At 40.4% G+C, this 13181-nt stretch overlaps 1 protein-coding gene across 1 annotated transcript in view; it reads left to right on the plus strand.

Annotated features, from left to right (window-relative positions):
• LOC101986334 (pyrin and HIN domain-containing protein 1-like) overlaps positions 1-13181 on the plus strand; it is a 33725-nt gene that overhangs the window by 19324 nt on the left and 1220 nt on the right. The window contains exons 8-11 of the mRNA XM_026789969.1: positions 6802-6962; positions 8368-8404; positions 9083-9219; positions 10877-11173. Of these exons, the coding sequence (XP_026645770.1) occupies positions 6802-6962; positions 8368-8404; positions 9083-9219; positions 10877-11173 (632 nt within the window). The remainder of the gene's footprint in view (positions 1-6801; positions 6963-8367; positions 8405-9082; positions 9220-10876; positions 11174-13181) is intronic.

The following is a 13181-nucleotide window of genomic DNA, read 5'->3' on the forward strand; positions in this document are numbered from 1 at the left end:
CTAATATCCTGCTGTAGTCCAGCTCAACGTAACCAAATACATAAAAACACTAACTCAAAGCCTGTAAAGAAACTTGAACTGTCACCATTGTTTGTGGCTCTCAGTCTACATCCTTTTGGATTTCCCCTTGACTTCTGCTTCAGTAGAAGCTTCAGATGGCTCCAACTGCATACTGCAAGAATCTCATCTAAAGTTCTGCCTGGGATTAAAACAGTCAGCTTTCTTCTTCTCCATAGAAGCTCTCAGATTGATTGTCCATATTACCTGCCTTTGGACATTCCTTTCCAGACAGAAAAAAAAAAGTGAGAATCCATTTTTTTCCTGGGCATTGAGAAGGTGTTTCATGTTGCAGAAGCCCTCATAAAAATTGCCATAACAATTAATGATAAATTAACCAAGTTCTTATTGCAAGCAGTTCTTCTTGAGTGCCTTTTTTTTGCAAACGGACAAATATGCTGGGAGATTGGGAACTGTGGCTCCTTAATTAACAGCTACTAGGCTATCCCTTGCTGTCCTGGCCCATTTGCCCAAAAAGATTACCACCCAAAATACATATACAGGCTAACCTTATAACCAACACTGATTGAATAATCTAAAGATGTTTTGAGAAAATAGCACAATTGTAGCTCATGGCTTTAACTTCTGAAAGCATAACCTCAGCAAAACTTTCACAAACACTGGGTATTAAGAGTTTACTGTACAAACATTGGGAAACACCAAGTGCCCCTGCAACCATTTTCATACGGGCCAAAGGGATGGGACTTCCCCATGATGCCTAGTAAAAGAACACCTGTGATTGATGTAAGCTGATGTGCTATGCTCTGTATGCGGTGATTGCCATTAATGAATAAAGAAACTGCTTAGGAATTATATCAGGGCAGAACCTAGCTAGGCGGGAAAATCTAAACTGTATGTCGGGAATAAGAAGGATGAAGTCAGAGAGAAGCCATGGAGCCCCTCCAGAGTTGGATGGAACTTTACCCTGTAATACAGATTAATATAGATGGGTTAAATTAATATGTAAGAGTTAGCCAATAAGAAGTTAGAGATAATGACCAAGCAGTTATTTAAATAATATGGTTTCTGTGTGATTATTTCAGGAGTCTGGGCAGCTGGGAAACAAACAAGCAGCCTCCTCCAACAGTAAGCAGAAACCTTCACTTTTATATATATTGCAACTGGTCCAGACACACTTCTCTGTATAATCAGGCTGTTCAGGTTGGAGTAAGCAGGAAGAAACTCTCCTCTAGTGGGTCTTACAGAAGCACAATGGTCCTATGAAAGGTTTCTCGGTAGCTTCTTTTCCTGGCTATTTTTAGTAGTGGCGGCAAATTTGGTTATATGAAAACAATTAGCAGCAGAATGGCAGTCGTGGCATGGGCAGTGATGCAGCAGTGACATAGGCTGTCACCAGGCCAAACTGCAAAGGTGGCCAGGCTACTGGACAACTGCAGAAATAGCTAGGCACTTTGAGAGAGTTGTCCGGACAGAAAGAAAGGGCACAGCAGAAGTAAAGGGGACAACGATAAAGGACTAGCCTGGGAAGAGCCAGAAAAAAGAAACCACCAGCCTTTGTCATTAGGGAAGTTGCTGATAAAGGTTGAGCATTTAGAGCAGTGGTTCTCAACCCTTCCTAGTGCTGTGACCACTTAATCCCATTCCTCATGTTGCAGTGACCCCCAACTATAAAGTTATTTTGTTGCTACTTCATAACTTTAATTTTGCTACTGCTATGTGAATGTCTGATATGCATGGAATCTGAGAAGTAACCCCTGTGAAAGGGTGATTCAACTCCCCAAGGGGTTGTGACTCACAGGTTGAGAACAATTGCTTTAGAGCCAAAGGTGCCAGACACCTCAGACCTGGGAATTCAACACTAAACCCTGTCAAGGACTGATGAATCCCGACAGCTATGGTTGCCCTGAGGTTATGATGCTAGGCTGTCTTCCCATCTTTTCAAGAGTTTAGTCTTAAAGAGCTAAGGGTGCTAAGACCCTAGGTCTACATAAGAACTTAAACTTATACAGCTAAGTGCCTGATATCCAAGACCACCAGAAAAAAACTCTTGCCACTGCTCCTCTGGCCTGCAACATACTTATAATTATCAAAGGTAGAAAGAGCCAGAAGCTGCCCAAGGCTAGCACTTGAAAAGCAACTTGATGCCCATAATTTCTATCCAGGTGAATCTGCTAACCCCGGAGAGTATTAATCACCCAGCCATGACATCATCCTATTTACAGACCAGCTGCCAGGCTCCCACTAGCATCTAGTACTCGATGGCATTTGTTCTAATACCTCAGAATTTCACCATTTCTGAATCCTTAAATTCTCCATAGAAAAGCACAGCAGAACAATATTATTTTGGCCCATGATCTTACTCAAAACTCAAAGCTTTTCTACCATTTCCAAGGCCTCAATTCATCCTGTGCATACCCCATAAATAACATAGAAACAACGAGGAAGCATTAACTTTGTCATTGAAGGAGAGCAGCTTAATTTTGCAATCAAGAGGGCAGGTAATGCCAGATTGCTTTCTATGTATTTGAGGTGGGAGCTTGGAGTCGTCTGTATGTAACAACATTATGCTCTGCAAGCCCAGGCCTTGGGAACCACTAATGAACGAGTGGACACTACAGAGCGACTTAAACCAAGAGCTATCTCGTCTCAGGTTTTCTTTGAAACCCATTCAAGTGCAGCTGGCAACCGACACAGCCAAGTTCTCCTGTTACTGTCTGCATCAGAAGCAGGAAAGAAAGTGGCTGGGTGACTTGTTTTTTTTTTATCTGTTTTTATTTTATTTTATTATTTATTAAAAATTTCTGCCTCCTCCCTTCCTCCCTTTTCCCTCATTCAGAGGAATGTAGATTCCTAGGGACTCGCCTGTAAGTTTGTGTACATGAAGATTGCAAATCTGAATTTTGTACCTATGAAGACTTATAAGGAGAATCCCGAGTGTAACTAACTCTCTTTGACTTGTTTTGGTAATTTAATGTTCACAGGAAGACTACTCTTAAGTTTCACTTTCTGAGGAAATTGAAAGCTATGAACATTGGTGGGAGACAATCTCACTGCTTTATCATGCCTCCCGCCACAAAACAGCACAGGATAAGACACTCAGTGCTATTCGGACCATGCAGTGACTCTAACCAGGGTCAGTTTTCTATTCTTTCTGTAAAAAGTTTATTTCCTTGGAATTTCAGGAGATTTCAAAATCCTCTGGTTCACTTTCCAACAGATTTACTACTTTTTACTATTTTAACTTCTTCTGACACCCATCCCTCTCTCTCTCACATACACAGAGAGAGAGAGAGAGAGAGAGAGAGAGAGAGAGAGAGAGAGAGAGAGAGAGAGAAACACACACAAACACACAAGAATTGCTTTCTACCCTACAAAATCTGGAGAGCGCTGAACAACTTTTTAAAGGGGTGAGTCCTGCCCTGCTTTCTGTGGAGACTGGATACTCTGTGACATGCACAAGACTATAGGTAAAATCTTTGTGGATCTTTTGGTTGAGAGAGGAGGAGGCAGAGCTGGTGCCAGCTGCAGTCAGCAATGAACCCATGGTAGCTGGATTCGGATGATTCTTTCAGGAAGATGGCAGACATATTTATTCCTCCAGCACAGAGGACTGAGCTCAGGAAAACACATAGCACATATTTCAGATTATAAAACAAACTTTTTAGAGGTAAGTCTGAATAACTGAATAAGGAAAAGAAGGTTTTGGTTATCTTGGCTAGGGAGTGCTTAGAACCTAATGGCTTTGATGACCGACTGAGTAAAAGGCAAGTTGGTAACCAGAAAAAATCCCCATGAAATAACATTCAGTGAAAAACGCATCTTGACATCAAGCTGCGTCATCTAGGATTCCCACAGCAAACAACACAAGGGTCAATGGGCATGTGTGGCAGAAAACGTCTCCGATTCATAGTTGCTGCAAATACAGTGTTTCAGTGATTTCATAAGCAAATTTAGTACTCTTCATTCACTTCTACATCACCTGGAAAGGTGGCATTTTAGACATTGTCATCCTGTGCTATCCTGAAAGTTAATTTGCTTTGTTTTTTTTTTTCCTTAGTTTTCTTTGTTTTTATTTTCTAGTGGTAAGACCCAGGAAAGAAATGGAGAGTTAAATATAAATAGATACATACTTTCAGAAAGTTCTGAAGACTTTCTGTGTACTGGGGTATGTCCATCATGTGTACTTTTACAGAAGTTTTTAAATGTTGGTCTCAGAATCGTACACATATTAAATTAATACTGCTAAGTTTATCATTATGTTGCACAGACTTTCTAAGCCTTTACATTACTTCATTTAGTAACTGAGGTATGCATTCTTAAATCAACCATGAAAATTTGGTTTTTATAGCTGTTATTTGACAACTCTATTATTAAAGCTGCTATTTCTAGGAGGTAAACTATAATAATTTGTTGAGTTTTATAAGAATTTTTATCTTTAGTTCTAATTAATACAATGCTAATATAGAAAAATTGGGTTTTATTTGGTAATAAGCACAGGATTTATTTTAAAAACCACCTTTAGTGAATGTCTTATTAGCAACAACATTTAACTACATATGTTAAAAAATTTGACAAAGGATGTTAATTAACTGATTATATTAGATCCTTATGAGTGGGTAAATAACACATTTTTCTGACTTCTTTTATGTCCATTTCTTTCATGGTATGTCTCTACTTCATGCCCTTTCTTTATATCTTGTGACTGACAATTGAAGACAAAAACACTAAATGAGCTTAGATTCTTGCCTCCCTCGGTGACCCTGTTGACATCCTTGTCTCTTCTCTCTCTGAGGAGGGCTTCCCACCTGAAGCAGAGCTAGAAATAGCCAACTTTGGTTTTCACTCTGCTTCGGTTTCACTCTGAGGCGCTCTCAACTTTACATACCGTTCTCTTACCAGGCTTCCAACAGTTGTTTCCTGTCCACTTTCTCATTTGAAGCTACTGAATGTCAGAGAATCCTCTTGAGACTTTGTTCTTCAAGTGTAAATTTATCTAAGTTAAAACACTTTCTCATTTTCTATTTTACTCAGTGTCAATTGAGGGCATCTCTTTGCGCCACTGGGGCTGAATATATTTTGATATCCAGGACTTGCTGGCAGAAGATGTGTTTTAACACAAATAGCCCAGGTACTACATTATTGGACACTTTGTTGAAATTGTGATCACTATTCCAAAATCAAAAGAAATATCTTCTCAACAGCAAAAATATGAGTGTTGACATGTAAGCAGAATGAATAAAATGTATCAAGATATCAAGATCTCCTGTCATGTCACATCAGCTTATATTTTGGAGTAAGAATGTTATCAAAAGCCACAAAATCAATAAAACCTTCACATTATTAAAAACACTTCAGTTTGTGACATCTTACGTCAGTATTTGCTGGAAGGAGATTGCTCCTGAGAGTGAGCTTTAATCTGCTCCTTGACTGTTTGCAGATGAGCAGATATTTAGGCATAAAAGTTGGCATTGACTCACCCTCTGTAACATTCTTCATAGTCGCTTCCCTGTGTCTCTTTGGAGAACTTCCCGTCATAATCTGGGCATTTTCAGCCTGAGAACACTGTTCAAAAAATAAGTAAATAGTCCTAGAATATTTAGTACCCTCATTAGAATAGTACACACACATTAACTATATCCCATGACAAAAATTACTTACAAATTTAAGCAGATATTAAAATCCATCCTCTAGAGTTATAAAGGATGTATAGAAATTCCTAATCAAGCCTATCTAGAAGAGGGCATTTGGTCCATTGGGAGTTAGCAAATATGGGAGTTTGTAGAAGCCAGGATCTCAGCTGATTCTTAGAGGCTATCACAGAAGGCCTACAGAGAAGGCAATATGAAAATTATGACAAAAAGACAGCATCTATTTCACAAGGCATGGCAAGGGAAGGATGCTGTGTGTTTTGAAGTGTGTGATATCAAGAGTATAAAAGAAAAAGATGTGAAAGGTGCAGATTATCCAAGGCCTTCCAAAATAAAAAGAAACAAGGAATTAAGAAGAAAACAAACAAAAACTTGTTGAGCTAGAAAGTTATTTTAGCAGGATATAAACATAGCCTATTCAGAGAAAACTGACACTATGAGGAAAGAAACTAAGAAATCAAACCTAACAGGAAGAAAAACAACTAGCTAATTCCCCCCCCCCCCAGTAAATGCTATCATCAGACAGTACAGTGTGCACAAAGACCTGGAGAGCAAGGTCTAACACCAAGCAAAACAGTATGCCAATTGAAGCTGGTTAATGAAGAGCCAAGTAGACTAGGGCCAATGCCCCAGCAAGGATCACTCTCTTACAGTCAACACACATTCCTGTACATGTAGAAATGATGCAGCCTGTTTACCTAAAGGCCACTTAAGCATGTGCAAGTCAGGAATTTGCCAGGGGACAGCCAGGAACAGGGTCCAGACCAATAAAGAGTGGAAAAAGGAACCAAAGTCTAACATCAATTTTACATAATAGAAAAAGAGCCCAGGATTTCAACCTCAGAGCCCATACTCTGAACACTAAAACAATCACTGATTTCCATGCTTTCTTCTGTCACAACGATCACTGACCTAAGCCAGCTACCATCATGAACAGGGAGGAAATTCTTAGACTTATTTATTAACTGAGCAGTTCTCTGGTCATTTTCACAGGGGCACAGTTGGTAATCAGTTCTCTGTTTTTCACATACACAGCTATGAACAACACAACCACGTAGCTTGTTCACCCACCTAGGCACACCCTGCTTATTATCTATTCATGTATGTAATTCTGCATGCTGTTATTCTCTTGTAGGCTCGCCCATACTTTTAGAGATGGTGAATGAATACAAGAGAATTGTTCTTCTGAAAGAATTGCAGTGTATCAGTGACTATGATTTTAGAATAGTTAAGTCCTTACTGATCCATGACCTACAACTGACTAAGAAAGTGCAAGACGAGTATGACAGAATTAAGGTTGCCGACTTAATAAAAGAAAAGTTCCCAAAGGATGCTGGATTGAGCATACTGATAGAACTGTACCAAGATATTCCAGAACTTGAGGACCTTGTTGATACACTTTGAAAAGAGATGGCAGAAGGTAATGGGGGAGCACCCTTGATGTGCACCCTTTTGCTACCCTCCCCAGCCTTGCTAGATCCTTGCAATGTTTACAGCTGATATGCCTGCCCCTTCCCCAGTGTGTGTATTGGGATCTACCAAATGGGAACACTTCAGATGTTAACAAGTTGTTGAAAATGCAGGCAACTCCTTTCCTAAAAAGAATTCTAATGCATCTGGATGTAGATGTCCTTGGGGGTGGGTGAAGAAAAGGAAAGCAGCAAAACAGAAGTTGCTCAGAGAAACAAGAGCTTCTAATACAGTAGCATGAATAGGCAATTATAAGGTAAGATTTCAATATCACGCTTAAAAATACCTAAGTCAATTAATACAACTCCAAATTAAGATATGCCATCATTACTGTATTTTTTGGCAACAAGTGAGTCAATATATAAGTAGAATCCTGAATCTAACGGATGTGGAGAAGTTCCCCTTTATAAAGTTACTAGGTTCAAAATACATGAAAGGAGTGGGCATATTGTTCACAATATGCCCACAGCTGTGGGACATTCTGGACATTCAGCATTCAGTTGATTGGAACAGAGAGCTCCCCAGTTTAAGACTAACCTGGGGTTCATGCCAAGATCTTATCTCCAGAAATTAAAAGGGACCCAAAAGGTAAGCTATCAAAACTCACTATTCATCTATTGCCACACTGAAGATCAGGTCACAATTTTTTCCTCTGTTTCTCTAATTTGGGGTGACCTGCAGGAGATAATCTATCATAAATTCATGCAAATGTTAGATTTTTCAAAATGAGTTTATTTATTTATGTATGTGTTTATTTTACACCCTGGCCACAGTTTCTCCTCCCAATCCCCCCTCAGTTCCCACCCCTCAGTGGCAGGTCTCCCATGAGTATCAACAAAAATGACATATCAAGTTGCAGTAAGACTAAGAACCTCCCGTGTATTAAGGCAGGGCAAGATGAGTCAGAATGAGGAGTAGGGCCCCAAGAGCCGGTAAAAGAGTCAAGACAACCCATGTTCTCACTATTAGGAGTTCCACAAGAAGACCAAGCTACACAACTGTAACATGTAGGTCAGTCCCATGCAGGCTCCCTAGTTTTTGGTTCAGTCTTCTGTGAGAACCTGTGAGCCCAGGTTAGTTGATTCTGTGAATTTGTGTGTGTGTGTGTGTGTGTGTGTGTGTGTGTGTGGTGTAAACTCTCTGAGCCCTGTAAGCCTTTGTTCGTCTCATGTACAGGATTCCCAGAGCTCAGCCTAATGTTTGGCTGTGGGTCCACATCTGTTTCCATCAGTTGCTGGATGACGCTTCTCTGACGACAACTGAGATAGGTACCAATCGGGTCACAGGAGAAGGCCAGTTCCGGCTACTTATCCGCTGTTGCTAGGAGTCTTAGTTGGGGTTATCCTTGTAGATTCCTGGGCGATTCCCTTGCTCCAGATTTTTACTTAGCCCCAAATGCCCCCCCTTTCCAGTAGTCTCTTCAGTACTCTCTCCTTCCTCTTCCCCCAATCTGATTGCTCATGTTCCATCCTCACTTGCCCTCAGTTCACTCACAAAATCTCTTCTACTTCCCCTTCACAGGGAGATGTGGGTTTACTCCCATAAATCCTCCTTGTTACCTAGTTTCTCTGGGTCTGTGAACTATAGTGTATTTTCTTTTTTATAGTTAATATTTACTTAATAATGAGTACACACTGTGTTTATCTTTCTCTTCTTAAAAGCGAACTGTAGGATAAAAGGGCTAGGATGGGTCTTGATTGCTGTGTATACAAGTCCCCACAAGGGAAGACTATGCTCATTGCACCTGAAAAGAGAAAGCAAATCCCGTTGCAATTCCTGTATCTCTATTGTTTGTTGGTGACAGAGATAAGCAGGGAGTAGTATACTGGGACACTAGCAGGAAATATACATAGACACAAACGGGGCAAAATATCACTGGGTGGACTTCTGCTGTCTTACAACAGGACAGCTTCGTTCAGTTTATTGTCTTTTTTTTACTGCATCAGTTGAAAATAAAAGCAAAAGAAAAGCCGAACATGTTGCAATAGGACCCAGTCAGAACGAATCCAGCACTTCCCACTTTGTCTCCAACACAGAGGAAGTCTTGGAACTAGGATCAACTATGGCAACGCCTTCATCAAAGGTACGCTGTCTAAGATCTCACTGAAAAAGCATCCACTAAGCTTGTTCTCCTCAGTACCTTTCTCTGAGTACTTACTCTAGGCCCTTTATCTGTGCCAAGGGCATAACAAAGTGAAGTGAAGGGTCACCAAATTCATGATGTCTGGTCACTCTTTTTGTTAGGACTGCAGGAGTACTTTTTTATTATTTGGTATAACATAATTTTCTGTAACAAAAATATAAAATCATTACTTGCTTTGTGTGTGTATGTATGTGTGTGTATATTTTACATATGCATGCATACATGGTATTTGTTGATACCAAAGAAGAACTTCAAGTGTGTGTGTGTGTGTGTGTGTGTGTGTGTGTGTGTGTGTGTGTGTGTTTGGTTTGCATACATGTGTATGCCTGCATTTGTTGATGCCAAAAGAGAACTTCAAATATACTGCTTAATCACTCTGGTTTTTGCCTTTGAGATAGAATCTCTCCATGAACCTGGAACTTTACTGGTAGACAACAAGTCCCAGAGACCATCCCAACTACGGGGTACCGGCAAGCATGGAAAGCTGCGATATAATCTTAGATTCTCATGCATGTGCAGCAAATACTCTTGTTCCCTGAGTCATCTCTCCAGCCTCCCCATCACTCCCTTTAAAAACATTTGCAAAAGTAATAATCAGCTTTTAAGGATATAACTTTAAAGGATATGTTAAAGGGCATTAAACATCAACTTGTACTTTATAAAACTCAGCCTAGTGTTCTCTATCATCAAATCTGAATAGAAGATTGACATAAATAAGATGTTTCTATTCCTGTATGAGACGATACTCTTCTCTGGCATTTGTTCAAAGTATTTAGTTCCCAATGAATCAATAGAATCAGAATCCAATAACATGAAGTGAGTTATCTTGTTATTTAAACCATTTTATATACAGTACTAAAAACCGTTATAGGGAACGGGGATAAAAACTTCATAGCGAGCAGGGCGGTGGTGGCGCACGCCTTTAATCCCAGCACTCGGGAGGCAGAGGCAGACGGATCTCTGTGAGTTCGAAACCAGCCTGGTCTACAAGAGCTAGTTCCAGGACAGGCTCCAAAACCACAGAGAAACCCTGTCTCGAAAAACCACAAAAAAAAAAAAAAGGAAAAACTTCATAGCGGAGCTCAGCTTTGCTCACACAAGACCCCAACCAAGTACAATCTCTAACACACAGAAGGGTACTTATTGCACAGTCATTGCCAGATCACCTGAAAGGGTGGTGATAGGGATTCCTGGGTGCCAAAAGAGCAGACAATATGGAGTTGTTTCTTTGGAAAGTTGAGGGAAGAAAAACCCATAAGTGGAAGCCAATTTTGTTGCAAACCCTGTTGCCCATACAACAACCCTGAGTTGGACTGAACAAGGTTATCTTTGGTATTTTATAAGACATACAGAGTCGGGATTCCAAGCCAAACCAGTGAAATTCAGGGCCCAGCTGTCTAAGAGCTATTCTCATTAGGAAGGGAAGAGGCTAAGTGTTGGGCATCTCTATATGTGATCTATAATACCTCCTGCAGCCCAGGGGGGACTGGCCAAACAGAAGTATTTTTAAAAGGGAAAATGTAAAGATGTGTTTGATCTGATTTTTGAAACATATTTATCGGGATACAAAGAATTGTAAAAATCTGTTTCCCTTCAGAAACCTGAAGACACACTCACCAAATCACCTGACATCGTGACAACACAGTCATTCCAGGAAGAGCATAAACTTCCAGAACTTTCAACGGCCAACAGATGCCCAGTTGTGAGTGAACCACAGACTCCTCAGGGGCTTCCAACGACAGCCTGCAGCAGCCTGCAGACTCCCCTGGAGCCTCCAGAAGTATCACACGTCATATTGACAACATCCCAGGGTCCTTTAGCACCATTTTCCACCAGTGATCGGACTTCTCTGGTGTCTCCAGTGATGGCCTCCAGAAGCATCCACACCTCTCAGGTAACTTCAATGGTTTCTTGTAGTCATCAAGGTCTACTGAAGTATCAAAAAACAGTACCTAAAACTGTCCCAGTCGTTCAAGAAAGCCCAGCAACAGTGACCAGGGCTGTCCAGACCTCTTGGATGCCTAAAGCAACAGTGCACAGCAGTGACCAGGCCTCTCAAGTTACTCCAGCAACAATGACCAGTGGTTATAATAGCCCGCAAATGTCTGCAGCAACAGGATCTGCCAATTATAATACCTCTCAGGTCATTCCAACATCAATGCCTAGCAGCTTTAATCCTCCTCCACAATCTCCAGCATCATGGCCCAGAAACTCTAGTATGCAACAGCTGTCTTTGGCAACAAAATCCGGAAGTTCCTCTGCTACTTTGGTGTCTCCAGCAACATCATTCAAGGTAATGATGGGCTGTTCTCATAATATGACGACAGGGATTAGCACAAAGAATTTCCCATGATCCCCCTATGATGTATGATGTTTTATTTTAATAAGTCACTTGTCTGTTTTAAATATCTGATTTTATGATTTTCAGTCCTTCCCTAGATTCATTTTCTACTCCTCCTGCGTTCTGCTCCATTAAGAAACCGTATGACATAGTGAGCACCTGAGCATCCTTGTTCTTTAAAGGACACAATTAACATTTATTTGTTTGCTTTGATGTTTTGTTGTTGTTTGGGCTTTCATCTTTATTTTTCACTCAGTGAACCATAAATTGATGTTTTAGTGGAAGATGTGATATAGAAATATAAAGTTAAGCAGACTATATCACCAATGATTTTTTATGTTTCATTTATACAAATGCCATTTTAGAAAACTTAGGAAAATAGATAATACTCAAAATAAATGTTTGAAACTATCTAGAATCTCTTTCTAAAAGGCCACATTTCCCTATCCAATCTTGTTTGTTTTATCTTTTATTACGTATATGAAGAGTATCCTTTATCTACTAAATTTGCATCAAAATGCACATATTTTTCTATAGCTTGCAGTTTTAAAACTTTATTTAAGCAGGTGTGAGAGATGGCTCAGTGGATAAAAGCACTTGCCACATAAGCCTGGGAACCTGAGCTTGAATCACCAGATCCCATGTAAAATGTGGACACAGAAAACATCCATGTGTACCAAAGCAGAGGCTCAAGGCAGAGTGACAAGAGAATCTATAGAAACTGACACATAGCTTATTAGGTATGCATCACAGTGAACTAGAGAGACTCTGTCTCAGACAAAGTAGAAGGTGAGAACCAACATCCAGTGTAGTCCTGTGGTCACACACACACACACACGCACACACACACACACACACACACACTCCTACCCCCAAGATATTTTAAAAAATACATAACATATCTTGAACTGCTGTTCAACCAACCAATATAGATTTAAATGATTTTGATATCTGAAACACTGCAGAGTTCAGACATTATAAAGATAACCCTGTGTGGTATGACTTTAGGCTGTTTCCAGTATTTTCCTTTCCTTCAAACTCTGAAAACACCTGAGAATATTTTTTTTTCATTTCTAAAGAAGTGTATATCATATGCTCCTTTAAATCCCGTGCACCTTCTGTCGGGTGTTCTTCACACCAATCTGAGGTACCGCTTAAGTCACATTCGGGGTACACTTTCTATGGTTCAAAAACATTGGAGCACATTGAGGAGAAGTCAGACTTAAACCCCACCACCCACAGGCTTCCGAACCAGACCACAGAGAGTGCTGTTGGCTCATAACTACCTCACTACACTGGTCTCTAGGTTTCCTGTAATTGCCGCCATCTTCTTTCAAAGTGTGATCCTGAGTTCAGAAATAGTGCAGAGTAGCTAGGTATGGTGGCACACACCTATAATTCCAGAAGAGACTGGTGGACCTCTGTGAGTTCAAGGCCAGACAGTGTGATATACATAGCAACTTCAGAATCAGCTAGAATACATATTGAGACCCTGTCTCAAACAAAAGGACCAAAGAAAGTGAGGTTGGGGGAGAAGGAAGGAAGAAGGTAGGTAGGGAGG

Source organism: Microtus ochrogaster, unplaced genomic scaffold (assembly GCF_000317375.1).
Source record: "Microtus ochrogaster isolate Prairie Vole_2 unplaced genomic scaffold, MicOch1.0 UNK35, whole genome shotgun sequence".
Classification (NCBI taxonomy): domain Eukaryota; kingdom Metazoa; phylum Chordata; class Mammalia; order Rodentia; family Cricetidae; genus Microtus; species Microtus ochrogaster.